The sequence below is a fragment of the Camellia sinensis genome, chromosome 8 (genome assembly GCF_055761805.1).
Source record: "Camellia sinensis isolate YWXY chromosome 8, ASM5576180v1, whole genome shotgun sequence".
Classification (NCBI taxonomy): Eukaryota; Viridiplantae; Streptophyta; class Magnoliopsida; order Ericales; family Theaceae; genus Camellia; species Camellia sinensis.
The window spans coordinates 170,739,818-170,767,734 of record NC_138968.1 but is presented as its reverse complement, the minus strand read 5'-3'; the positions used below and the strand labels follow the sequence as shown (position 1 = coordinate 170,767,734).

Genomic DNA, 27,917 nt, shown 5'->3' with positions numbered 1-27,917 from the left:
AATTTTGTAATTTGTGATAATTTGTAATTTTTTGTAATTGAATAGATGGTTGTGGAAAAAAAAATGATATATTGATGTGTTTAGATATAAGAGAATGAGAGAGTAAAGAAAAAGTGATTGATTGATATATAGAATGTGAAAGAATAAGAGATGAGATTAAAATAAAATGAAAAAGTAATTGAAAACAATTTTGAAAAAAATCATAAACCAAACAAATTTTAAATTTTAAACTCTCAAAATTCAATTTCAAAATTAAACAAAACAAGCCTTATTGCCCCACGGTCCTCTCGGATTCCTAGCCTAACAATGATAGTAAAAGTATATTCTTATAAAAAAAATAAATAAATAAACAGAATGTCTTTTTATATTTAAATATCAACTACTCAGTAGTATAATTTTTAAGAGTTTAGATTGTCTCAAGTTAAATGTAAACTTGAGAGAATAGTTTGGATTTGGTGGGTTATTTTAGAATTGATTTAAGTGATTCGAATCTTTCACCTTTTAATATTTTTTTGTTATAATATTTATAAAAAAGTGAAAATGATCGGATATCAATAATTATATATTTGAATCACATTTATATTATGAAAAATGAATGATTATTCTTGAAATTATATATTTTGTCTACTTTTTTAAAAAATAATAATAATTATGTTATTCACATAAATAGTTATCGATTTCCGATCATCTTCATTTTTTTATGAATATTTTATTCAATTAATCTTAAAAAGTAAACTATTCATATCACTAAAATAAACATAATTTAAACATATCGTTACTAGTTGGATCATCTTTTTTTTTTTTTCTTCATGAATATTCTACTCAATTAATCTTAAAAACTAAATTGTTCATATATCATTAAGGTTGACTCAAAAATGGGCCAATACCAAATCCAAATACCACCAATTGGCCCAAAAATAACCCTATCAACCTCAAATACTCTCTCAAATTGAATCTAACTTGACTAACCCAACTTGTAAATACTTTATGGATGATTCATGAGATGTCTGAGTTCAAGTCCTATAATTCTCATTCCGACTAGTTTTATTTTAATGATGTGTTTTGTTAATTTATTAAGTTTATTTCATGTGTTTAAATTTAAAATAGAAGAAAAAAAATTCCAACTTATCTAATAATCATACTCATATTCATATGATTTTATCATCTTAATTTTAAAAAAATAAATAAGCAATATGCTTTTAAATTTATACTTATTTTTCATTTTTTAAATATAAAGATTATAAAAGTTATGGGGGCTACAACTACCTATCAGATCAAAAAAAATAAAATAAAATTCCGAACTGTCTAAAAACAAACAGAGGAATCATTGAGTTGAGGTCGGGCCCATGGGCCACAAGTCCAAAAACAATATTGATTTGATTGGGACGCTTTCTATTTTTAACCACAACAAATGATTAATGCTAGAGTTACAGTTACACTAAAGTCTTCCTTTAAAAGTGATTATGAATATGTTTAACCTTGTTTAAAAGTCGTTGTAAAAGTTCGTCACTTTCGCTACTGATTGTCAGTTTGCTGAAGGGAGGACTTCTCCGATTTAGAGCTTTAAAGTAATAGTGTTAATGGCCTTGCACTTTGTTAAATGAGTAATATTATAAATCCACCCTTACCTATCTTGAATTTATTTAAAATTATCATTTTATAATTCAGATTTATTTTACACATAGATCTCATATCACACAAATTCAATCACAATCATACAATCTTATTCAGAACAAATTCGAAGTACATAAGAATAGGTACCTAAAATTATTCTTGCTAAAATATACGGTGACTAACTACATTTGAGGAGTTATTGTCAAAATTCTCTAAACTAGAGAGCCTCCTAAGAAGACTATTGGAGCTAATATTTTACGGGAGCTCCCTAAATTAGCTAAAAAAATGGAGAACAATGAAATTGTTGGTGATGCTCTTATATATCATTGGTATATTTCACTGCATATATAACAAGATATGACTATTGAATTTTTTTCATTGTATGAATTTTTTGAAATAGGAAATCAATTACAAGCATCTAAGTACATAGGGAAAACAAGCATCCTAACAACCGGGAGAATCTTTCATGTCACATGACTAGAGCCTTAACTGCAACAAATCTAACCAACCAATCTAACCTTGGTTGATTGAAATTGACAACAATTATGCAGAGTATAGCATAGGAAGCAACCTAAAATCATGTTTTCTATTAAGCATAGGATTATTGGCTTTCAATTCTTTATGCAAATCCAAATTAAAAATAAAATTTTAAAAAAAATCATAGATGCAGAGAGAATTGAGAAGGACGAATGAGAGAAAGACCGAGAGACAAGGACGAATTCGAGAGAGAGAGAGAGAGAGAGAGAGACACCATATTGACATTCTTCATTGAAGTCACATCTCACATCTTACAAGGCTAGTGACTACCCAGTGTTCATGCCATTGTTGCCTTACTTTCCAAAGTACAAACAAAATCACCCACATAACCAATTTACATATAAAACATAAATGCGCTTACAAAATATATGACAATGTTGTTACAATTCAAAGGGCCCTTGACATGTTCACTTCCGAAAAAAAAAATAGTAATTAACGTTATGAACCCTCATCTTCACAACCATTTGCAGATTACAGAATAGCACCCATTTAAAACATATACAACTAGTCATTCCAAGATTACCAGTCAGCCGAGGTTGCACCAACAATTATTGCAATGGTAGCAAGAACAGCCTGCACATGTACCAGGAGTATCACATAGTCATATCTGAGCAAAGAATAAAACATATGGAAAGAGTTCCACTTAAAAAAGGTACAACATTATTGAGAGTCCACAGTTTTGTAATAAAAAAAATGAAGGGTAAGTATTCCCTATGCAGCAGGACTCAAAAGGGTAATATACAGTGGCACCCACGATGTTTATCTTTTGGGCTGTACATTATGGTTCATTAGAATTAGCAAACCCACACCAAATGTGACTTGGATATGTGGTCAATAGCCCCTTTTCGAATTTTATCAGTTGGCATTTCTACTACCCTGTACCTGGATCAAACTGGAACAACCACGCTACAGTCTACAACCCATTACAAAATACAGTCGCTTTCTCCAAACATTCAATCTTTTTTCTTGCAATCCCCTTTTTTCATTCAAATTCTTCTTATGAAGGGGTCCAACATCGATAAAAAGCTAAACAACGCTTGAACAAAGCTGTTTTCAATCCCAAACTTGTTTGGAACTCAGAAGGTACATAATACCAAAATAATGAGGCTAACTTCATGAATATTCATAACCTACAAAGTAAAGCCACATGACCGCATAGTCCTGTTGGTGCAAATTAAACAGAAATGAAAAGGAAGAACTACTCACAGCAATCGTGCAAGCGATATATCCCGGTTTCTCTCTGTAATCAACTGTTCTCACACAAAGTAGAATGACTGCCCCAACATACCAGGGGATAGCACCAAGGAAGAAACCAATAATGAACCTTCAGAAGACAGATAGACACTCATTACCATCCACTAAAATTATGATATAAAAAGTGTAATTCCAGACACTTGAAGCATTAAAATGAAAATTATTTCTTGTACAAAGCCATGAATCTGAATTATTTTTATAAGCTGACAAATAAACATATACAACCAAGCTGCATGAAACTCCCAATCTAAAGGAATTTGCAAGTTTAGCATCCACAACTTTTAAGAGGACAACATAGGCTCATTGAGTTACCCTAAATAGAAATAAATTGAAAATTGTTAAATAAAGTGGTCAAGAAAAAATTGAAAGATCTAACAGAAATTGGCACTATTAGGGAATTTAAACAATGTGTGTACAAGGCAAGTGAAAATCACAACCGGGTCTACCAGGGTTTTCTGAAGGGTATCATTTGTGCTCTGAATAAAGAACAGCAAAGCGGCAAATTTACAGAGGAACTATCGGAAAGAACAATTACAAAAGCAACAAGGGAAAGGAGAAAAAAGAGAAATCTACAGAAGCGCACGTGGGGTCCCTGCCATCACATTGTAAGCAGAAAATCTGGTACATTGAGCTATGTTTAGAAGGAAGATGAAAAGTCTTTATTGATAATTGACCATCCAAAAGTGCACAAACAGAGACACAAGCACATGCATGTGCACACACATAGAGAGAAGTTTAAGAAAAGAAGCATTTCTTCAACAAAGTGGCCAACTAGGCCGAAGATGGACTTTTAAGAAGTGCAAACACTTTTAAGAAGGTGGTGTGTCCGTATCCAACAAGTGTTGGATACAAGTCCAAACATATCCTATTACTTTCTAAATTTTTTTAGACTCAAATATGTTTTGGAGAGCGACACGTGTGTTTTTCACTTACAAAAACAAGAGTCACACAACTATAAACCAAATAACTTAAGAACTAATAATAAAACAAAAATAATAATGTAGAATTATACCCTATTATTTCATGATCCTATGAACTTGAAAAATTCATGTTATTTTGTATAAATGTATCAATTTTAAATGAACCATTAATACATAAAACCTATAATAAATATATAAAACCTATGTTTTGATGGGGAAGGAACTAACTTCATACTCCCAGAGAAAAATTGCAAAACTCAAGAAACAAATGCCATATCCTTGAAATCATGCAGTACATTGATAGTTAAACTATTCAGACAAGACAAGACAAGACAAGACAACATCAGAATGAATGAATCAATGATCACTTACAAGAACCAACCACACCCACAACCACAACAAGGAAGGCGACGCTCTGGTACAGGTCTTCCTTCAGCAACAGCATAACCTGGAGCAGCATCATTACAATAATAAATTAAATTGAAAGATAAATAATTAAACTAAATCATATAACTAACCACTTTCAAACAATCATAGCTCGTGATAAATTTGTTTCCCAAAAATTCATATGGAATTTATTTCCCAAATTTTTTGTCATAACAGTTGTTCAATGCTTTTGAGATTGAATACTAGAAAAGCTCGTAATGTTGTCAAAATTTTGAAGCATTTTATAATTTCTTTTTAACCTTTTAGATCTGGAGGAGTCAATACACGGTTGACTCGCCCAAATCGAACGCAGAGAGAGAGAGAGAGAGAGATGGAACCTGGAACGCCTTGATAGGCATTAGCATAGGGTTCGGAAGAGCCTGGAGGAGGAACAGGTTGAGGGAAGCCGATGACGGGCTGAGGATGAGGAGGAGGAGGAGGAGGAGGAGGGTAGTTGGCAACTCCCTGGAAGGTTCCGTACTGAGGTTGAGGCGGATCGGCGCTGGCGACTCCTCTCTCCTTCCCCCCTTCACCCATCTTTTCTTTTCCCCAAAAAACACTGAAAAACTTCTAGGGTTTCTTAGATGATAATTGAAGAAGATGATGATCAAAATCACACCCTAGGAATAGTCGTTGTTTCTTCTTCGGTAAGAGTTTGCTTAGATTTTAGTTGAGACGCGTTCAATTTCAATGGGACCACCGACACAGTCTTCCATCATTCATAAATAGATAGATAGATACAACAGGTGTTAATACGTGAAGTGAGGCGAAATATCTTATCTCAATCCGTCCAAAGGAAAATGCGGGGGACCCCCAGTGAGGGGCGACCCCCAGCCCACGTGGCTGTGGGTGATTGGCCAGAAAGGAAAAAAAAAAAAAAAAAAAGAAAACTGGCGAATGGCTGTTCGCCACGTCACTGGGGGTCGACCCCCAGTGGGGGTCTGTAGCAGGACTCTCCGTCCAAAATACAGGTCCGTTTTGAGAAAAAAAATTTTAATAATATAATTATTATATTTTAAAAATATTATTTGGTTCTGATTTTTAGAAAATAATTTTTTTAAAATTTGCTTTTTATTTTTAGTATTTTAATGTTTTTAATGAATATTTTTAATATTTTAAGTAATTTTTTTTTAATTTTTAGACACACCTAACATAAATATACTTAAAAAGTATAATATTTGTGAAAAAAATCTTTAAAAAATACACTAAATATCAAAAAATTAAAAAAAATATGAAAATTCAATATATTTTTGTGTATTTATTAATTTTTTAAAATACTTTTTCATAAATACTTTATTATTTATATACATCTAAATAATATGCATCTAACAAAGTTAAAAAAAAAATTACTTAAAATTTTTAAAAAATTCACTAAAAACAAAAAAATACGAAAAACAAAAAAACTCAATTTTCAGAAAATTAAAACCAAATACATTAATTAATTTTTTAAAATTATTCTTTGACAGTATATTTTTTTAAAAATATCAATTATTATAATTATACTTTTTGTGTTATTTATAAATTTAAAAGAAAGGTAAAATAGTAAATTTATATTATTTTATTCTTTAATTTTTGAAAAAAGTTAGGGTTGGTTTGGGATGTCCTAAAAAAGTGTACTTTTTGTCTTTTTACGAAAAGATGTGCAGAAAAGTAGAGAGGTGATGTGATGGAAAAAAGATAAAAAGATAAAAAGATGGATTATATAGTTCATGCCAAACCAACCCTTAATATTTTGAGACAATAAGAAATAAAATAAAATACTATATTTTAAGACGGAGAGAATATTTTGACCATACACATGCAAGGATGGGCCATTTTACAATTCAACTCCATATTAATACCAACAGAAATGTTTGGAACTCCCTTTGAGGATAACCCCCACACCCCAAAGTCATTTTGGCCCTTCATGTATATGTGGGGTCCACATTATAAATGGTCCAAATTTGCGAGGGTCTTATAAGAGTTTTGTGGGGATAGGAGTCTCAATCATTGCTCTAATACCAATTGCTGCTTCAAAATTTTAGTATTTTTTTTTTTTTTCATTTTAATGAGTCACATTGCTCTATTTAGAAATTGAAAATTTTAATTAAACAGTTAAAAAGTTATATAAAAAAATTTAAATTATTTTAATAAAATAAATAGTGAATTTTAAATTTTATTAATTTAAATTCTAAACTTTTGAATTATTTTTATTCTAAAACATTAATATATTCTCTTTAAATAAAATTAACATAAAATATTGTTTTAGCCATTAAATTCAATGTAAATTGAATAAAATGTTCAAAACAAATCAAATCAAAAGGTTTTGTAATTGATAAAGGCCTTTTTTGGGAAGTATAAAAAAAAATCAGTTTATTTATTTTTTAATTTATTTGAGTCGCATCAATTCTTTATTTTTTATACTTATTTTTGTAATAAGCAAAAAAATTAATTTTTTTAGTACTTTCCAAAACAATCAAAAATATATAAAAAAAAAATCAGAGTTTATTTTGTTATAAGGTTCAAAGGTTCTTTTTATAATTTCTCTTATCTTTTTGTAAAAAATAAAAAAAAATCATTCTCAAATATTTCAATTTTTTTCATCTCATATTTTAATTAAAAAAGTCGAAAAGTGACTTCCCAAATTAATCAATATTAAAGTTTATTTATCTCATTTTACATATATGAATTAAAAAAATAAATAAATTTATTTATATAGCATTTTTCATTTTTATAATTTGATAAATCTTGGAAGTCTCCATAAGAGCATCCTTACCAGTTTACCTAAATTTTATCTTAAAATATTATTAAAAAATTCATTTTCAATTTTAGAAATCACTTTTTCAACTACTTCTCCTATCAAACTTCTTATTTTTTCTCTATTATATTAAAATAATCTTTTTTATTATTTTTAAATTTAAAAGAAAAGAATTGAAATTAATAATATAAAATAAAGTCAAAAGTGGAGGCTCGAAGCCAACTCCATGTTTCTTGTTAAACTCAAATAATTACAGCAGATAAAGTCGCTGACCGGCTAAATTAATTGGCCGGCTGTACAATAAGTTACCCGACCAGCCAATTAGTCAACCGGCCGTCCAAGACAGAGTGCAAAATAGCACTAGCAAAGCAGCAGATCAAGTAGTAAAAAACAAAAGAAGGGTGGTCAACTGGCCAAACGACCGGACGATGGACCAGTCAGGCCAATTTTGAACATTTTCCTTCTCCAGCTACAGGCACTCATGGGACATCCAGGAGGACAGCCGGGGGACATCCAAGAGAACATCCTTTTCACCTTCAACGAAATAAAATAAAAATTTATCAGATATGAGCAAACTACAATGACTCCCTAGCAACACTTATATTTGAGGAGTTGGATAAAAGGTCTGCTGAGAAAATATATCTGAAAAATTAACCCCTTAGGGTGTGTTTGTTTTGAAGAATTAGAGTGTGGGATTGGACTATTAGTCCCACTAGACTAATAGTCCATTGTTTGTTTGAAAATTTTTGCTCTGGACTAATAGTCCCCCCGGACTATTAGTCCCACAAATATGGGACTATCATATCCCATGGAGGGTGTGGGTAGAAACCATGGGATTTGTATCCTATGAGATTATTTTGTGAAATGTCCATTTTACCCTCCATACTATTACTTAGTAAACAATTAGAAAAGGATAAAATAGTCTTTTCAACATTTATAAATTATTTTTTTAGTGTTTTTAATTTAAAATTATATATTAAATAAAAAAATTTAAATTATAAATTATAAATTATAAATTTAATTTAATTAAAAATAATAAATTAAAAATTATGGCCTTATAAATTAAATTTTTTTAGTGTTGTTAAAAAATTAAATTTACATATTAAATAAAATTATTTTTTTAGTGTTGTTAATTTAAAATTATATATTAAATAAAAAATATAAATTATAAATTATAAATTTAATTTAATTAAAAATAATAAATTAAGAATTATGGCCTTATAAATTAAATTTTTTTAGTGTTGTTAAATTATAAATTATAGATTACAAATTTAAAATTATATATTAAATAAAAATTATAAATTACAAGGGTAAAATAGTCTTTTGAACATTTATCCTTATCCAGTCCGTGGGAGGTTCTATTTACACACACACTTTCCTCTTTTTACACATCTTTCTTAATTCACACACCCAAAAAAAAAAGAAAAAAAATTTACTCAAAACACACAATTTTATTCCAGTTATATCCCCATGCACACACTCCCAATCTACACACCTTCTTCCACACCAGCAAACAACGGTCAAACACTAACCCTAACCCTAACCCTAACCCTAGGCAGCAACCACAGCACCGGCGACATACCGCGACCCCCTCTCTCTCTCTCTCTCTCTCCCCTCTCAGTCGCGAAAAGGAAGGCGACGACGACTTGCAGACGAAAGGCGACGGTGACTCGCAGACGAAAGGGGGTTCGGATGTTGATGGTCGAACCAATGTGTTTTGTTCGGATGGTGATAGTCGAACCAAATTCATTGGTTCGATGGTTGATTTCCGAACGGAGGCAATTCCTTCAACACTGGTTGTTCAAATGGTAAGAAAATGAGGCAATTCCACGATGCCCGACGTGGTGGAGAAGAGAACCGGGAAAGCAATGGGTTCGCAGATGAAAGGAAGTTGCAGTGGTGGAGGAAGAGGTAATGGCGGTGATAGAGGAAAAGAGAGGCGGCGGCCATGGAGAATGGTTGTAACTGATGGTTAGGGTTAGGGTTAGGGTTAGGTTTTTGGACTGAAAGAGACAGGGGTTGGGGGAGAAGAGGAAGGTTATTTTGGTAGTTTCATTTTAGGACTGAAATGTAATAAAAAAAAAAATCATTAAGTGTGTGTAAAGAGGGTAAATGGTGTGTGCAAATAGAAGTTCATCCAGTCCGTCTAACCAAACATTGGATTCACTAAAAATAATCCAATCCAGACACATAATCCCATGACTAAACAAACATAGGATACAAATCCACTCCAACCAAATAGTCCGGGGACAATGTATCCCGGAGCTAATAGTCCGATGGATTACAATCCCCCCTTATCCAGTCTGTCCAAACAAACACACCTGAGCATGTTTGTTTTGAGGGATAAGGGTGTGGAATTGGACTATTAGTCCCACCGGACTAATAGTCCATTGTTTGTTTGAAAATTTTTGCTCCGAACTAATAGTCTCCCCAAACTATTAGTCCCACAAATACAGGACTATCCTATCCCATAGGGAACGGTGGGATAGAAACCATGGGATTGGTATCCCATGGGATTATTTTTTGAAATGTCCATTTTACCCTTCATGCTATTACTTAGCAAACAATTAGAAAAGGATAAAGTAGTCTTTTCAACATTTATAAATTATTTTTTTTAGTTTTGTTAATTTAAAATTATATATTAAATAAAAAAATTTAATTATAAATTATAAATTAAATTTAATTAAAAATAATAAATTATAAATTATGGCCTTATAAATTAAATTTTTTTAGTGTTGTTAAAAAATCAAATTTACATATTAAATTAAATTATTTTTTTAGTGTTATTAATTTAAAATTATATATTAAATAAAAAATATAAATTATAAATTAAATTTATTTAAAAATAATAAATTATAAATTATGGCCTTATAAATTAAATTTTTTAGTGTTGTTGAAAATTTAATTTATATATTAAATAAATTTATTTTTTATTGTCGTTAATTTAAAACTATATATTAAATAAAAAATATAAATTATAAATTTAATTTAATTGAAAATAATAAATTAAAATAATTAAAATATTGTGCAAAAAATAAAATAAAACAAATTTTTATTTAATTTAGCTAAAAATAATTAAAATATTAAAGTTATGTTTAATATTGCTATTACTTAGTAAATAATTGAAAATGATAAAATAGTCATTTGAGCATTTATCCTTCTCCATAATATTCCCAACAAACATTGAATAACTAAAAATAGTCCAATTCAGACATCTAATCCCATGACTAAACAAACATAAGATATAAATTTAATCCAACCAAATAGTCTCGAACAATATATTTCAGGACTAATAGTCCGATGAATTACAATATTCCCTTATCCAATCCGTCCAAACAACTATTCTAAGGAAACTGCTGTGGATGCTAACTGTTTAAGACTAATTAAGCTTGTGTTTGGCAAGTGAGTTTGCAGGCTTTTTTGGCTATTTTAGCCACAAAGAACAAAATAGGCTATTTTAGCCATAACAAACAAAACATCACATCCAACCCATAATCATTACATTATTCTCTCACAAAAAAACTTAAAAAAGTCAAAAAACCAAAAAACCCTGCCCAAACCAAGCTTTTAAATCCAGACTAAAATAACCAAAAAAACCAAAAAACCAAAAAGCCAACCCACTTTCCAAATAGAGGCTAAGGCTGTTTTTGGTTGTAAATAAATTATCTTTTGTTTGTTTGCTTTTTCACACCCTACCTACCACCACTAAGGATCCTCTAGAGTGAAATTTCCCTAAAGTTTCCTAGAGTACTACATTGTGTGGTTGAGATTTATTGGCAAGTCACATCAGAAAAATTGATGTGACTTGCCAGTAAATCTCAACCACACAATGTAGCACTCTAGGAAACTTTAGAGAAAAATCACTCTAGAGGATCCTTGCTCACCTACCACATGTTCATAATTGAAGTCGTGGTTGGTTAGAGGTTGTTATTGGGCCACAGGGGCTCCAGGGATTACCTATTCGTAAAAATAAAAATTAAAAATAAATAATAAAAAGAAAAATGCCTCATACACCCACTGGGGGTCGACCCCCAGTGAGGTGGCACTGCATTATTGGCCAAAAAAAAACTGTTTTTTTTTTTTTTTTTTAAATTTCAACCAGTGGGAGCGCGACACCTCAATGGGGGTGTGACCCCCACTGGGGTATGCAGCACTGCTGTAATAAAAAAAGTGGCAGAGAAAATTGTCAACTTACCACTTTCATCACTTTAATATAAAAGAAAATTTTATTTTCAAACACCAAATCATTTTTATATATATCTTTTCTTAATTCACATATTTAATAATTTGATTTGAATAATACTATATACACCAATTAATGTATTAACTAGTGTACTAATTGATAATGTGTCATAATTTAAAATATTTTTAATATTTGTAACATAATTAATGAGTGGGGTCAATAATAATATCATAATGTGTCATAATTTAAAAGGTTTTTAGTATTTGTAATATAATTAATAAATGGGGTTAATAATAATATCATAATTAATGTTGGTACACTAGTTAGTACACTAATTAGTGCATATAGCACCACCGATTTGATTTTTACTTCTTTATCTTAATCCACACACTTCACATTCTAAATATATCCTCACATTCTCTGTGCACATGCTCTACTTCCATCATTTCTCACTCCAAAAACCTTAACTCTAACTACACCAGCTACCAGTGACGGCGGCAACGACGACATCAATCACCGACCCTTCTCAGCCTCTCAACCATTCTCACACAGCCCCTCACGCTGCCGTCACCTCCATCGCGATCATCACCAGTTGCCGTCACCTCTGCGATCCACCTCCCCACCCCTTCCTCAGTCTTCTCTGCCCCCCTTCATCGCGACGCAACCTCTCTCATTCACCGCGATCAATCGATCAATCGATTAACAGACAAAGAAAAAGAGACAGAGAGAGATTCGATGGTTGATGCTCTAACAAACCCTATAGATTCGATAGTTGATATTTGTACATACTCAATTGGTTCGGCGATTAACATCCGAACAACGGCGATCTGTTCGACAATGGTTGTCCGAATGGTCGCGATTTCTCCAATGATCTACGAAGAAAGAAAAAAGACGAAATATGAAGGTTAAGGACTGAAAAGAGTGGGGAAAGTAAAAAGGAAATGCTGTGTATGGTTGAGGTTTGGGCATGAGAGGCGATGGCGAGCGGTGGCCGGCGTTGAAGTGGTTGGTGAGATGGTGATGGGTGAGATATGTATGGAGAAATTGTGAGATGTGTGGGTGAGATGGTAGTGGGTGAGATGATAATTTTGTTAAAAGATAAAATTATGATTTTGAAAAAATTCATTAAGTGTGTGGAGTAAGAAAACTTAGTGTGTAGAAATAGAATTTCCCAAACATAAATGAATGAAAATGATGGATTACAAATGAGAGATCTATTGGTAAAACAATGTGCATAGTCATTACAAATTTCAGAATGCCCATCCGAAGAACATACATAGTTCTTATGGCATCATTTAAAATCCGATCTGATATGGTTGTTTATTCAACAATTTCACACACGAATGCCACATTAAATCGTGTTGACATCTAGAAACCACTTTCTATTATCACCGTTAGCATAACCTGCTAGATCCGGCCTAACAGAGCATTAGGCAGATTTGAAAGCCAGATCTTGCAATCCACAAACCATATTTGCAGGGACTGCTACGTCGATCATCTTTGGATATGCCAAGTTCAAATCTGTAGTATTAGGTCACGCACGGGGTTAGGAATTTTAATGATTATGTATGACTATAAAAACTGATAAATGTAAAGTTGATTTTCCAGATCTTACAACACTAACTACTTACTTTCCATGATGCTCTTGAATTTTTCCTGCAAAAAGAAGTAATCACCATTGTGCAAAAATAAAATCAGTGAAGAAAAATGAAACCACATTTTCTAGGAAAAAAACAATGAAAATATAAATCATTTGCAGAAAATAGAATGAATTTTACTTCAAGTGCATCAACTCCCCCTATCATATTGTTAATAGATTTTTTTTTTTTTTTTTTTTTTTTTTTTTTTTTTAAAGTTCCTTCAAGGCTTTAACGCAGTTGACATGTTACAAACAAAATAAGACTCCATTACTGAACAATATGCAAGATAGTTATAGGGCCTTTCCAATCATGTTCTTTCCTCTAGGAATTTGTCTTCTATGTTAAAAAATTACTGAGGCTGAAAATTTTAAAATAACAATTAAAAGAGTATGCAATCCAGTTGTTTTGAAGAAATATCGACACAAAAAACACGGTAGTAGGCAACTTTCTAGAACAGCTTCCCAGAAGTTTCCCAAGTACCCAATGGACACAGACTTTGGATCGTCCTTTTGCCATTCAGCTATATGCAAGGTTTTAAAAAGCGGCCGCAACCGTTACGTAACGCCGTTACGTAACGGTTTTGGCGGTTACCGCCACCCGTTACGGCCGTTTTTGCAGTGTGATTGAGATTCACAGGTGTGTCGGTCGTAACGGCTGCCGTAGCGGTGCTGTAACAGCCGTAACGGCTTGTTACGCACCGTTACGTAACGGTTCCAAACTGTTTCTTCCGAAAAAACACACAAAAAAAAAAGCTAAAAATGGGGGAAGAGGGATAGAGAGAAGAGAGAAGAGAGAAGATAAAGAGAGAAAATGGAGGAGCAAGCGATAGAGAGAGAGAAGAGGGAAGATGAATAACATGTTATTAATTTGTTGAAACTGTAAGACCTATGCTATTCTATTCAGCTGCTATTACTAAACCATTTTGTTTGTGTGTGTCTATCTATATATTGTTTGAAAATAATAATAATAATAATAATAATAATAATAATAATAATAATAATAATAATAATAAGTGTGGTCATTATCTATTTGGCTTGGTTAAAATATGTATATATATATATATATATATTTAGCCTCTTATTTATTCTCTTACTTTTGTCATTGTTTATCTTATGTATAATAGTTAGTGATTGATTTTTTGTATAATATAAAGTCATTAATTATTAAAATAAAATGTAAAAAACTCAGTTTATAGTGATTTAAAAATATGAAATATATTGCATCATACTTAAAAGTTTATAAAAATTGATCAATATTTATTTTTAACCCAATAAATATGATCATGGAAAAAAAATATGCGTATCGGTAAGTTTTTTTCAAATTGTGCAAAAAATAAAAAAATTCACGGTTCCGGTTACCGCAACCGTTACACTACGGCCTTTACACCCCGCAACCGCAACCGCGTCACCGCCACCGTTACGGCGACCGCAACCGCTTTTCAGAACCTTGGCTATATGCAACCAAGATAAATAAAATTTCACAACTGAAAGAAAAGAAATAGACTATTAATTCAGGCAGACAATAATCACCTCATCTTTTGTCAAGCGAGGATTATAGAGCATCTCCTCTTGTATAGTACTAACCTGAAAAGTTTTGGTGGCATATAAGCAGCTTTCTTTCAATATGCATATATTCAAGAAACACGAGCCATTAGATGTATCCTTACAGTGAAACCCTTGTAGTCATGAGCAGGATATATCAATGTGTCCTTGGGCAGTGTAAAGATCTGGCACCGTAAGATAATATAGAATTGAGTGATAGGTAAAGGAGGGACAAGGAAAGAAAGATAATATAGAATTGAGAGATAGGCAAAGGAGGGACTAGGAAAAAAAGAAGTTGAGGAAGGAGGGGGGAGGGGGGAGGAGGTGGAGAAATGTAAAAGTTACGTTTATTTTTCATTAATAAAACATACGATTTCATGTTCTTGCCTGTGAATGCACTGATTTATACAGCAGTTCTGAACTTCCACCCTGCAGAAAATTACTAAATATCAAACTTAAAATTCATTTCCAGAAAAGAGGATACTGTAGATATGCAGTAAAGCATAAGCTCACCATATTTTGCACTATCCATATTTTCAAAATCATCGCACATTACTCCAAGAGTAGAGAAAAATTTTCTTTTGTCAAGCAACTATAGTCTATACCTGAAAATCTGTCCTCCCACATCCACGTATTAATAATGCATCACCTGTGAAAGCCATCCTTGGTTGAGGCTGATCAGGTCCATCCCCTGTAACATAGGTAACACATCCTAAGGTGTGACCTGGAGTAGCACGAACCTGCAATAAATATAGCTTGTTAGCAACCCATTAAACCAACATAATTGTCACATTAGTCTCATTTCAATTGTACAGATCCCACAACACAGTCTCCCAAATTGTTCGTAATGTTCTTGTTTCAGTTTCGAATCCATCATCACAGTGCCTCCAAGAAAATACAACAAAGCACGTGAACAGCTTCAACTTCAAGGGTAAAACTGTAGAACCCACCACCAGATGGCCCTACTTAAACATTGTTGAATCTTATCATGATCAACCAAGAAGCATCAGGATTAAAAAAGGAAAGCCTTTTCTTTAGGAATGATGCGTTTTCTCTTATATTCATGATCCTGCTCACAATATATTCTTATTTGCAACGTTAGTGTTCTTGCCTCCAAAGTGAACCATTACTTTTAACTATCTAATTTCTTCTATAATTATTAATATCTCTTGCCTCTACTATTCACATACATAAACCATATTGGATTGTAAATAATACATGTACTCAATGTCTACAATTTATAATAGAACTTCATGTACATTTTTCTTACAGTACAGCATGTTCTCAATGATAAAGCCTAAAGAATTATTCTTCTATGTGAAACCAATTCCTTTAACAAGTTCAGCCCCTTGCAACTCACTGTATTACTTTAGAGTGCGAAACTACTTCCTTTTCGATTTTATAATTAATAATTCCAAGAATACACACCACATATCATTCAGTTCAAATAAAAAATGTAATTGTATCCCCCGAGGATTGAATTCAACAACATTAGGTTCACATTTCACCGTAAGTATAATAGCACAGTACCTCCAAGAAAAGATCACCAAAACATATTTTATCACCAGGCTCAACAAAGAGATCAGCTTTGGCATTGCTTGCTTTGGAAATAATAGATCTAACACCAGAAACTTTAGTCTGCAAGAAACAGTAACATAAACAAAAAACAATCAGGTAAAAATTGCTAACAAATTCTGCTGAAGTGTCAAATAACTAAGCCATTGACAAAAATGAATTTCTCAATGATGATCACTTCTTAAAACAGTAGCAAAGGTCTATTACAAAATACTAATATCTGAATCACATGAATATTTTGACCTACCTTAATCAGGCCAGTTCCAGTGACATGATCGGCATGTACGTGGGTGTTTATGGCATATATAAGCTTCAACCCCAAATCTTTAACAAAAGAAAGATCCCTATCCACTGTCTTATCTACTGGGTCAACCAACTGCATATGGATAATGATGTTAGACTCTTTGGTATAAAGCACTCTCCATACTTCTTAGAATTTTATCTTTTCCCGATCCATTTTCAACCCATAATTCGCTTGTCACTTTATAGCCTTAAAATTAGAAAACTTCACCTTGACAAAAACTATTAGTCCAACTTAGATCAGTCAACAAAAGCTTGAAAGCATGCGCCACAATTGAAGAAAATTCAAAATACTTGTGTTTTAGAATCTTCACTCCTAGCTAGTCATGGATGATTTCTAAAACTTATGTCAAACTAGAAATTCCACTCCATCACTTGTGGCTTATTCCTTTCATCAGCTATTGCATTTATCAAGCTATGAACCATTTTTGTCTTACATACACATTTTAACAAACAAGTCAACTGCAAAACATGAACACAACAACATGATCACCAAATTAAATGAAAACTGATTCCAATACTAAATCACAAATGCCCTAATCTTCAAGAAGTATTAAATTCTACAAATACCCATAACAAACAATATATATATATATATGCCATATATGTATGTATAGGCATATGTTTTGGGTAAGGAATCAAACCAGAGCGGGCTTTTCAGGGTGGGATTGATCGGCGAGAAGGTAAGTGTAGGTAGAGGACTCCTTCTCGAAGAGCTGACGAAACAAGAGCTTCGGAGACGAAGAGGATGTAGTGTAAGACGCCATAGGAGATCTGGGTTTCGAGCTTGGCGATCTCGATGCAGAGATGCGAAGGAGATTTGTTGTGGGAATTGGAGAGAGAGTGGAGAGATTGGAAGAAGGCAGAGGGAAGCGTAGTAATCGAAATTGTAGCATTTGTGTTGTGAAATTGTGAAGAATAATTCGATCAAATCGATTTTTGTGGGTTTTGTTTTGTCGAATTTTATATAGGCGTTACTGATGATTTGGCCATTGCTGTGTCACAGGTGACTCACGAACCAACCAACCCTCCCTATGGGCTTGGTTTTCAAATAAATGAAGTTTTGGGAACAGGGGTCCCTGAGCAGTGACCGAGGTGCTTCCATGGATAAGGGGTCACACTGCTGTGCTTGAGTAAAGTAGTGATTGTGGTGTTTCCGTTCGAAGTATAATATGGTTTTATTTTTGTGATCTAAATCGTCATTTTATAAGGTTTGTTGAGTAATTCATGCTTATAAAAAATCATATTAATCGGATATCAATAACTATATGATCGAATAGCATATTGTTTATGCTATTTCTTAAAAGAAAAACTTATTATTTATGTTTTTGATTATTGATCATATAGTTCTTAATATTCGATTAATATGATTTTTGGTAGGCATGAAATACTTAACAAACCTTACAAAATAACAGTTTGGATCATAAAAATAAGGTCATAATATACTTTAAACAGAGACACCACAGTAACTGTTGTGCTTTGAGCACAGCAGTGACCCCTTATCTGAAGTTTTGGGGCTTTGGAAGTAAATGAGCATTTGCTCGTACAGTTTTCTGAAAATTGCATTTTACACCCAATATGTATAGCAAAAAATTAATCTCAATCATTCTTGGGATCATTAATTTGTGAAGAAATGTACTAAGATAGCTCTTAATAATTACACATAAGATTATCAGATTATGTTTCTACCATTTACAACAACAAAAGTACTAATAACAAGTTTTGAAGAAAAAAAAACTTTATTTTGTGTATGTAAATATTTTAATATTAAAAATAAGATACATGAGTTGTCAAAGTGGTGATCGATAATAGAGGATAATTAGATGTGGTGGCGAACAAGAGTGTTGAAGAAGGTGATGATTGAAAGTTCTCTAGAAGATTGCTAAAAAGTGAATAGATCAGTGAAAGTCGTTTGACAATAGAGAGGTAACGGTGGTCAACAATGAGTGGTAGCTAGAGATAGTCACAAAGAAAGAAAACAGTGAAAACTTATTTTCAAAAATCAAATAAATATATATATATATATATAATCTGTTCAACTTTAATGAAAACGAAGACAAAATACCAACAAATTTTCAATTTCAATTTTTAAGAAATATTGAAAACAAAATAAGGAAACATAAAAACTACATTTCCAAGCACCAAAAAAAAAGGGCAAATATAAAAAAGAAAATGTGATCAAATAATTGGTTAAAGAGTAAAGTTATTTGGATGCTCCTAAGATATTGTTGGCACTAGTAATGAAATGAGTGAACTTAGCAGTAAGGGACAATATTCAGGTTCATTTGTTCTCTTTTGCATGAACTCATTAAACGAAACATCATATGCACATGCACATGCTCCAGGACAATATATCAATCCGTGTGCGCTCGCAAGAATGGAAGATCCTGCGCAAGACCGCACAAGCCATTACATGAAGCAGTGCATCAGGGAAAAGGTCTACGTAGATCAGTTCTTCATTTCTTCAAAGAGCAGAGCAGAGCAGAACAATATCTCTTTCATTAATGGTGTCCCGGCATTGTCTTTTTAGCTGTGATAGAACAATACCCGGATGCGGTGTTTCATGAACAAACTGCGCGGTCTTGAGCAAGATCTAACACCACCCATAACATCACACACATAGCCTTCCCTAACTTCATTCTGAGCTTCTATCTCATCATATCATCATATCCTGCAACAATCACTGATAAGCCTTTAGTATGATACAGTATGACTGAAAAATAGTAATGACGAAGAAGAAGAAGACGAAGAAGAAGAAAAAGAAGGCAATAGGGCATATGGAATGAGTTCCATAGAATCAGGCAAACTATTGACTCTTTTATGGTGTAGAAACAAACTCTAGGGCATATTGTCACCAACCCTAGTTTGGCCAAAAATATAATAATTAACCTTCTAATGACATGATATGTTTTGAAGTAAATTGAGACCCAAAAAAATAAAAGAAATTTTTTTTGAGGAGAAAGAATCTCTTGCCTATCCAAATTTACCTTTAAAAAAAAAATAATGCTGGCTTAATATTCATTATTTTTGTAGGCATTACCAAAATTGAATCTAAACAATACATTATTTTTTGGATAAATTTTTTAGAAGAGATTGTATTACCTAGCATTATGCTGAACAAAAATATTTACTGGGATAAGTACTACTTGTGCAGCTATAGTTACAAAGACAATCAAGCCGCTACATCACAGTCTTGAATGATTCTTTGTTAAGGAAGTTAAACTACAGTAATACTGCCTCCTTGGCATGATGCACTTGGTGTACCAGTCTCACCTTAAAGGGTGTTTCAGTCATATTGAAATTGATAAATTCTGAGACGGTTGATTGCAGAGAGTCCACAGCATGAGTTAAGGTCCAACCAGAAAAGTTTCTTCATTTGTCTGAACTTTAAGATAGGTATCCCAAAATAGGTATGTACTTGAGCTTGCTTACACTTGACCATGAAAGGAATACCATTTTGGCTTTGGCCTGTGGTTTGCTACATTTCAAAGATTAGTTCTTTTCTCTCTCTGTCTCTCTGTTCATGCTTATGGCAATGCATAGTAAAAGCCAAAACAGTAGCGTAAGATCCCATATTTAGGAATCTTGTTGGGGGAATTACATCCCAGTGAGAGAAAAAAAAATTGTTACACAAACATAGAGAGGTGCAAATCACACTTGCACCCACAACCTTTCACTTGCACTTCACACGTTTTTATAATTTTTTTTTTTTTTTTTTCGGTCTATCCCACTATTTTAAAATTCCCCCAAAAACTTGTTTAGCCCATTATGATGACGGCTTAAAACTTTGTAACATGCATGAGTCAGGTTGCCTAATTAAAGATTCTTTCTAATTAGTTTTTGAGTTAGGTACTCATATTTTGAGTCATGATAATCCTTCATTATCTTTTGCATTTGAATTCTTCTCAACAACTTGGAAGAATCAAGTTCAAACTCATTTCTTTTTCAAGCCTAAAAATTAAACTTACTTTTCAAATCTAATGATGTGATAATTAATTTGAATATGTAAGATAATTTTCTCTCTTATATTTTCTCCAATCATTAGTTAATCATCTTTCTTACACATAGTGGGTGTTTGGGAAGTAGGTTTTTATGTAAGTTTTTTTAGTTGTAAGATATTATTGAAGAAAGTTTTTTTTTATGTTTGGGAAGATAGTTTGATTTTTTTGTAGTTGGATGTGGTGTTTGTAAGAGAAAAAGTCAAATGATTATGGGATTTGATGTAATATTTTGTTTGGATTTATTTTTTTTTTTTTTAGTTTTGCAAAAACTTTGTCTTTTAGTGGAAAAAATCCAAAAAAAATTGTTGCCAAACACCACCATAATTGAGTCTAGAATTAACATGATGTCAAAATGGATTTAGCCATTGTTTAGTAACCAATAAATTATTCAATACTCCTGAAGCATTACTCTATTCTATTTATAGGTTGACATTTAACACTTTCAATATTCTCGAAGCAATACTCTATTTCATTTATAGGTTAACTTTTAACACTTTCAATATTCTCTAAGCAATACTCTATTTCATTTAGAGGTTAACATTTACCACTTTATCTCATAAATGTGGTGGATCTCATGATTTAGACCAATAATTCCTCATTTGGAGCGCCACTTAAATTTATTCAAGGAGCATTGAATGATTTTTTTTCTTCTAGGAAAATGCTTAAAAGTTCTAAAAATATTACCCTTAAATTGATCTATGAATAATATTGTTACCCCTAAATTTGCGAGCCTATAGAATTTTAATTTTTAATTTTTTTTATGATTAAAAAATGTGAGCTGTTTTGATTCCAATAAGAAAGTGATTTTTGTGGTTCCACTTATCACCAAAAACTAATCCCAATTATTTTGTTCACCGAACATCATAATCTTGTTTGGACAACTAATAATAATATCATAACACTAGTTAATACATTAATTGGTGTATATAACACCACTCTTATCAAAAATATATGAAAAGATAAAATGAAATGACATGAAAAGAGTAATGTAAATGAAATTAAATTATGGGAGTTTTTTTGATAAGTTCTCTTTTTAAGAGTTTTATTCCATCCAACCTATATTCTTTTTGACTATTTCAATAGATCCTATTGGAGGCAAGAAGACCAAAACACCCCCAATCTCTCATACTTCCTATTAATGTTGATATTTAATATTGATTGTTATTATGTGTTGGTAGTTCCCATACATCAGGATGTTGAGTGTCATTATATTCATATTAATTTGAAATGAATTTTTGTCATTGTGTTGTCAATTATATGATGTGAATATTCACATCATGTAATTGAGATGTATATTCACATCATTATATTCATTAATTTGAAATGAATTTTTCTCATTGTGTTGTCAATTATATGATGTGAATATTCATACTAAAACATACGAATGTGAACGTTCACATCACTACATGTTGTGAATAAGAATGTGTTGCCAATTAAAAACATAACATGTTGTGAACATTCACATCACTACATTAGATGAGAGAATTTTTCGAAAAAGTGTTGTTAACGTTCACATCAGATAAGAGAAAATGTTCACATTATTTTTAATATGTTGTCAATTAAAAATAAGAAGGTTCACATGTTGTAAACGTTCATATCACTATATTAGATAACAGAGAATTTTTTGAAAAGGTGTTGTGAATGTTCACATCAGATGAGAGAAAATGTTCACATTATTTTTAATGTACTGTCAATTAAAAATATATTCACATCAGATGAGACAGAATATTCACATTATTTTTAATATGTCGTCAATTAAAAATATATTCACATTATATAATAATATAAAATAATAACATCAATATTATTTAATTTGTGTATGAAATTTCCTATACCTTGGTCATTTCCCTTCTCTCTCCACATTAAATATCAATATTAAATATAAGAGCATAAGAGTTTAAGAAAATAATGTAAATTAAGAAAAAGGACTTTATAGAATAAAAGTATAAATACATGGGACTAAGTGGGTTAAAAAATTCTTTCATGGACTTCTTAAGTTAAGACATTTCTAAATGGAATTTATCAATAAAAATCCCTTAAATTATTGTGGCCGACAAGGGCGATGCAAATGCGATCTTAAAAGAGAAATTCTTATCCAAGTTAATTAATTATGGAGACACTTAATCCACTACAATTAAAATATATTTGTCATTTACAAAAGGCCCCACTAGTTGCCATCTAAAGAAAGTACCTACTAGCTCCGTTTCCACTCCAAGTCTATAGCTTTCACAATATTGTTCTATGATTTAAAAAAATAAAAATTGAAATATAGAGTTAAAAAAAGTGACTTTTTAATGGGCATCTCCAACGATTTATCAATTATTTCAATAAATTTGAGTAAAAATTTGATGAATTCCTCTATCTGATATCAAGCTCTCCAACGATGAATTTTTGGCTATCAACAAAATGCCAGTTGACCGGGAAGATCCGGCCGGTTGATCGACAAGTATAAAATCCATACCAAATAGAGGTTGTGACTTGCCCCTACAAAAGTTTGATAATGTCCATGTGCCATTTCTCAGCACTGAAAGTTTGCCATGTTCATTTAGCTGTGCCAGCAAAGGATATCAAAGCTCCATTGCGGAATTGAAGAACGAATCAACTTGACCTGGAACAAATTAAAGAAAGAATCAAGAACTCAGTTTTTAGGTAATCAAATGATAAACCATGTTTATTTTATTGCTTGAGAGAAATTATTACCTATATAACTTGACCTGGAACAAATTAAAGAAAGAATCAAGAACTGGGTTTTAGGTAATCAAATGATAAACCATGTTTATTATATTGCTTGAAAGAAATTATTACCTATATAACTTGACCTAGAGCAAATTAAAGAAAGAATCAAGAATTGGGTTTTAGGTAATCAAATGGTAAACCTGTAAGATCGACTTAACAATGGCAATGGATCAGAACTCTCGTGAGGGTATTTATCACGCAAGATGACAATGATCTGGAGACAAAAGTTGATATAAATGTAGGTTAGTATTCAATGCAAAACAGAACCCTCTTTGCCAACTATTTATAAAAAGCAAGAGTCACTATCTGTTACAAATAGACATAATGCTATTGTGTCTCTTAGTGTTTAAATTCAAACCAACTTCCGGATTATTCTTATCATCTTGCGGGAAGGTTTGTAGACCACCATGTAAATATTGATTTGGTGTGAGAGAGTACACTACATTATGGTGAGATCACCTCTCATGCCTTTATCTCCCACTTGATCACATTATAATATTAGTGATAAAACCTGAGTTAGGCATGTTTACCTTGGTACCAAAATTTTGCCTCATGCCAACTTTCATCTATGAAATTACCTCATAGATTGACTGTAATAACCCCAACCCGTAATTAGCTACTAATCAATGATTAAAAATGCTAATTGAGTGGATCAAATGAATTATGGGATTAATATGTAAATTGTATGATATTTGGCCGCCTTCGGTAATCCAAGGATTACTGGCCGGTTACGATGCTAAACCTAAGTTACATTTATAGGGCATCATTTCTGTTGACATACGTTAACTCAAGTTTGGAGGACCAAACTTTTTAAGGTGGGGAGACTGTAATAACCCTGACTGTAATAACCCCGACCCGTAATTAGCTACTAATCAATGATTAAAGATGTTAATTGAGTAGATCAAATGAATTATGGGATTAATATGTAAATTGCATGATATTTGGCCTTCTATCTGTTACTTATAGAAATGTTAATCTGTTCAGAGGCCTTCGGTAATCCAAGGATTACTGGCCAGTTACGATGCTAAACTTATAGGGGCGGGTTTGGGTCGTAACATTTGTAACACCCCGACCCTTTACACGTCATCGATATTGTCCGCTTTGGGTCATGCCCGCACGGATTTGTTCTTCCCAGTGGGTCACCCATCCTAGAACTACTCCAGCCTAAACACGCTTAACTGGGGAGTTCTAATAGGGATTTCACCACTTGGGAAAAGGCCTCGATGCTATATAAGGGTCCAGGTTTTTACTTTTATAGCCCAGGAACTCCCCCTCCATTCCCGATGTGGGACACCGGGGCCTTACAATCCAACCCCCATAAGGCTGCATGACCCCGTGCAGTAGCCTGCCAGCTCGCAAGCCCGCCCACATACACCGAGAGATGCTAGGGGCCCACACTCGGTACTCCGGAGAGTCGGCTCTGATACCATTTGTAACGCCCCGACCCTTCAAACGTCATCGATATTGTCCGCTTTGGGCCACACCCGCACGGATTTATTCTTCCCAGTGGGTCACCCACCCCAGAACTACTCCAGCCTAAGCACGCTTAACTGGGGAGTTCTAATAGAGATTTCACCACTTGGGAAAGGCCTCGATGCTATATAAGGGTCTAGGTTTTTACTTTTATAGCCCAAGAACTCCCCTTCCATTCCCGATGTGGGACACCGGGGCCTTACAATCCACCCCCCATAAGGTTGCACGTCCCCGTGCAGTAGCCTGCCAGCTCGCAAGCCCGCCCACATGCACCGAGAGACGCCAGGGGCCCACACTCGGTACCCGGAGAGTCGGCTCTAATACCATTTGTAACGCCCCGACCCTTTACACGTCATCGATATTGTCCGCTTTGGGTCACGCCCGCACGGATTTGTTCTTCCCAGTGGGTCACCCATCCTAGAACTACTCCAGCCTAAACACGCTTAACTGGGGAGTTCTAATAGGGATTTCACCACTTGGGAAAAGGCCTCAATGCTATATAAGGGTCTAGGTTTTTACTTTTATAGCCCAGGAACTCCCCTCCATTCCCGATGTGGGACACCGGGGCCTTACAGCAGTACTTGAAAGATACTAGATATCCAGCAGTACTTGAAGGATACTGTGATATAAATTGGATATCGGATACTAGAGACTCAAAGTCCACCAGTGGGTATGTCTTTACTCTTGGTGGTGCGACTGTATTTTGGAAATCTTCCAAACAAACTTGCATAGTTAGGTCTAATCAGAATTCATAGCTTTAGATAAAGTTGGGGAAGAAGTAAAATGGCTTCACTACTTCCTTGAAGATATTCCAATAGAGCCAAAACCGATGCCTACTATATGCATACATTACGATAGTCAATCAGCAATTAGTAGAGCACAAAGTCATATGTATAACAGTAAGTCAAGACACATTCGTCGTTGACATAACATCGTGAGACAACTACTCTCTAATGGAATTATTTCCATTGAATATGTGAAGTCTAAAGACAACATAGCGGATCTACTAACCAAAGGGTTAGCAAGAGAGTTAGTTGAGTATTCATTGAGGGGAATGAGACTTAAGCCTATTAAATAAGAGTTACCACAATGGCAACCCAACCTAGTTGATTGGAGATCCCAAGATCTAGGTTCAAAGGGACAACTGAGTTGTATATGACTCAGAAGGATCACTGGGAAACTCCTATTCATTTTTATGATGAAGTAGTGATGTCTGCAGCGTTTTAGGTTAAGTAAAATTTTAATGATTCTTAAATCTAGGTAAACCTAGTGAAGTATAACATGATACTCTTCATAAGAATCACCTATGTGAGTGCGAACTGGGCCAATTCTATGAGATTTGTGAAGGGCTACAAGTTTTTAGAGCACTCATGAAAGACCAGGTTGTTCAGGGCCAAAATGGACACAATAGTGAAAACTAAACTGTGTCTAGCAATATACTGTGTGAGTTCTATTATCTTGGTTTACACAAACGACTGAACAGTTCAAGACATCTTGTTCATTGGTTAGCTAGTAAATCCGATAGTGTCTCACAAGAGAAGGTTCAAAGCCAAAAGCTACTTATCCTTTGCAAAATATTTCTAATTTTTGTACTCTCTATAATTAGATCATGTTGTTGCATTTTCTCTCCGTCAAATTCCATTCATGTAGGGGATTGTTGGAAATTTGGTTTTGTAGGCTTATATTGGGTCAACTTTGAGCCCAAAATAGAGAGGGTCCCACACGTCTTTTGAGGTGGGCCAAAGAGGTGACGTGTTGCTTGTCTCATGGCAAGTCACACTGTGAAAACGGTTCGTCAAAACTATTTATGAGTGAATGGGAACTTTATGTCGTTTTCGGATTCATGGAATGGATATTTAAAGAATTCAATGTGGGTTTCCTTGTAAGGCTAGTCCTACATTGAAACTTGAAGAAAACTTATGCGTATATATAAGTTCTAGGTGACAAGACTTGGGTTAGGCCCTAAGGAGCACCCCAAGTTTGTAGAAAGGATGAGCTATGGACAAATGGAACCTTGGCTCAAACCACCACACGCGCGCGCGCCGTCGCTGTCCAAGCCGTGTCAGGCGTGGGTGTGGGTTGTAGGTCGGGTCAGTTCTAATATTAATTTTTTGAAAAAAATTCATTTGAATTGTTTCAAAAATTCTTGCGGGAAATTAATTCAAATTTGCACCAAATTTGAATTTAAATTTTCTGTCCGATTTTACCTCCTCCAGTCCATTTTTTTTAACAGATTAAACTGTCCAAACAGTTTTCAAATCTGTTGCAGATTCAAACTGCCCAGAATAGATTTAACTACTGTGCAGTTATCTGTTGAAACTGCCAGATCTGTTTGAAATTCAAACTGTATCTGTACAGTTTGAATTTGCATCTGTTCACTTCTATTTTGTACCTATTCGGGTCTGTTTGTTTTGCCTATAAATAGAAAGTTGTTCCAGCAATTTTTTTGCATCCAAAACAATCTGAAAATTTCATTTTGCTGTCCAGGTTTTGTTCCTTTGCAAAAATTCTTTTCATATTAGTTTTTTAGAAAAATTAAAGAGAGTATAAAACACAAGGTTTTGTTCGCCGTACAAGTTGTTTGGAGTGCTACTACAATTTGTGAAGATAGACGCCACTTGCCCATGAGTACCGCAGCGGGACGAATCTGTCTTAAGGACAAAGTGTCACACACTCGACTTGTTCTTTTAAATATTTAATTCGATTGGGTAAAATAAATTCAGTACGTAATTTATTTTTATTTGTTTGATTTGTTTCGAGTTATTTACTTTACACAGAAGATTGTTCTTACAGGAACTAATTTTGTCTCTGAGTTTACTACAACATTTTCTTAGTTTAGTGACATTTGAAAGTGCCACAAAACTATTCTTCTAATGACATTTTTTGGTTTTGTGGCATTTTAAACAAGTGTCACTTCTATCGGTGCCACGGTAGATACTTGCAAGTGTCACTACACCATCATGGCTAAAAACTTTCAATG

The 27,917-nt window shown here is 33.2% G+C and overlaps 2 protein-coding genes across 4 annotated transcripts; both read right to left on the bottom strand.

Moving 5' to 3' along the window:
• Positions 1–2,357: 2,357 nt before the first annotated feature.
• On the bottom strand, positions 2,358–5,534 carry LOC114302139 (large ribosomal subunit protein eL20z). The gene is made up of 4 exons (XM_028247124.2): positions 5,090–5,534; positions 4,698–4,773; positions 3,358–3,475; positions 2,358–2,724 (listed from the first exon to the last, which is right to left on the bottom strand). Exons 1-4 carry the CDS (start codon positions 5,286–5,288, stop codon positions 2,671–2,673), a joined length of 447 nt encoding a protein of 148 aa, XP_028102925.2. The 5' UTR covers positions 5,289–5,534; the 3' UTR covers positions 2,358–2,670.
• Positions 5,535–12,868: 7,334 nt separating this feature from the next.
• Positions 12,869–17,867, bottom strand: LOC114302140 (persulfide dioxygenase ETHE1 homolog, mitochondrial). Of its 3 annotated transcripts, XM_028247125.2 has the most exons (9): positions 17,372–17,867; positions 16,675–16,803; positions 16,383–16,490; positions 15,458–15,592; positions 15,240–15,281; positions 14,978–15,037; positions 14,841–14,894; positions 13,303–13,327; positions 12,869–13,192 (listed from the first exon to the last, which is right to left on the bottom strand). In XM_028247125.2, exons 1-9 carry the CDS (start codon positions 17,621–17,623, stop codon positions 13,101–13,103), a joined length of 897 nt encoding a protein of 298 aa, XP_028102926.1. In that variant the 5' UTR covers positions 17,624–17,867; the 3' UTR covers positions 12,869–13,100. The 3 variants fall into 3 exon arrangements, 2 of the variants coding, with proteins under 2 accessions (XP_028102926.1, XP_028102927.1); XR_003643301.2 differs by lacking the exon at positions 14,841–14,894 and having other exon boundaries at positions 14,895–15,037; positions 17,372–17,836; XM_028247126.2 differs by lacking the exon at positions 16,675–16,803 and having other exon boundaries at positions 17,372–17,836.
• Between the last annotated feature and the right edge of the window lie 10,050 nt (positions 17,868–27,917).

Excerpts from the sequence above, each read along its gene's own strand:
- LOC114302139 (XM_028247124.2), bottom strand. The coding sequence starts at position 5,288 with ATGGGTGAAGGGGGGAAGGAGAGAGGAGTCGCCAGCGCCGATCCGCCT. Across the intron at positions 4,774-5,089 it reads TGCCTATCAAGGCGTTCCAG|GTTATGCTGTTGCTGAAGGA; the intron begins GTTCCATCTCTC and ends ATGCTGCTCCAG. Across the intron at positions 2,725-3,357 it reads ATATCGCTTGCACGATTGCT|GCTGTTCTTGCTACCATTGC; the intron begins GTGAGTAGTTCT and ends GTACATGTGCAG.
- LOC114302140 (XM_028247125.2), bottom strand. The coding sequence starts at position 17,623 with ATGCTACAATTTCGATTACTACGCTTCCCTCTGCCTTCTTCCAATCTC. Across the intron at positions 16,804-17,371 it reads ACCCTGAAAAGCCCGCTCTG|TTGGTTGACCCAGTAGATAA; the intron begins GTTTGATTCCTT and ends ATCCATATGCAG. Across the intron at positions 15,038-15,239 it reads ATAAATCAGTGCATTCACAG|ATCTTTACACTGCCCAAGGA; the intron begins GCAAGAACATGA and ends TTACGGTGCCAG.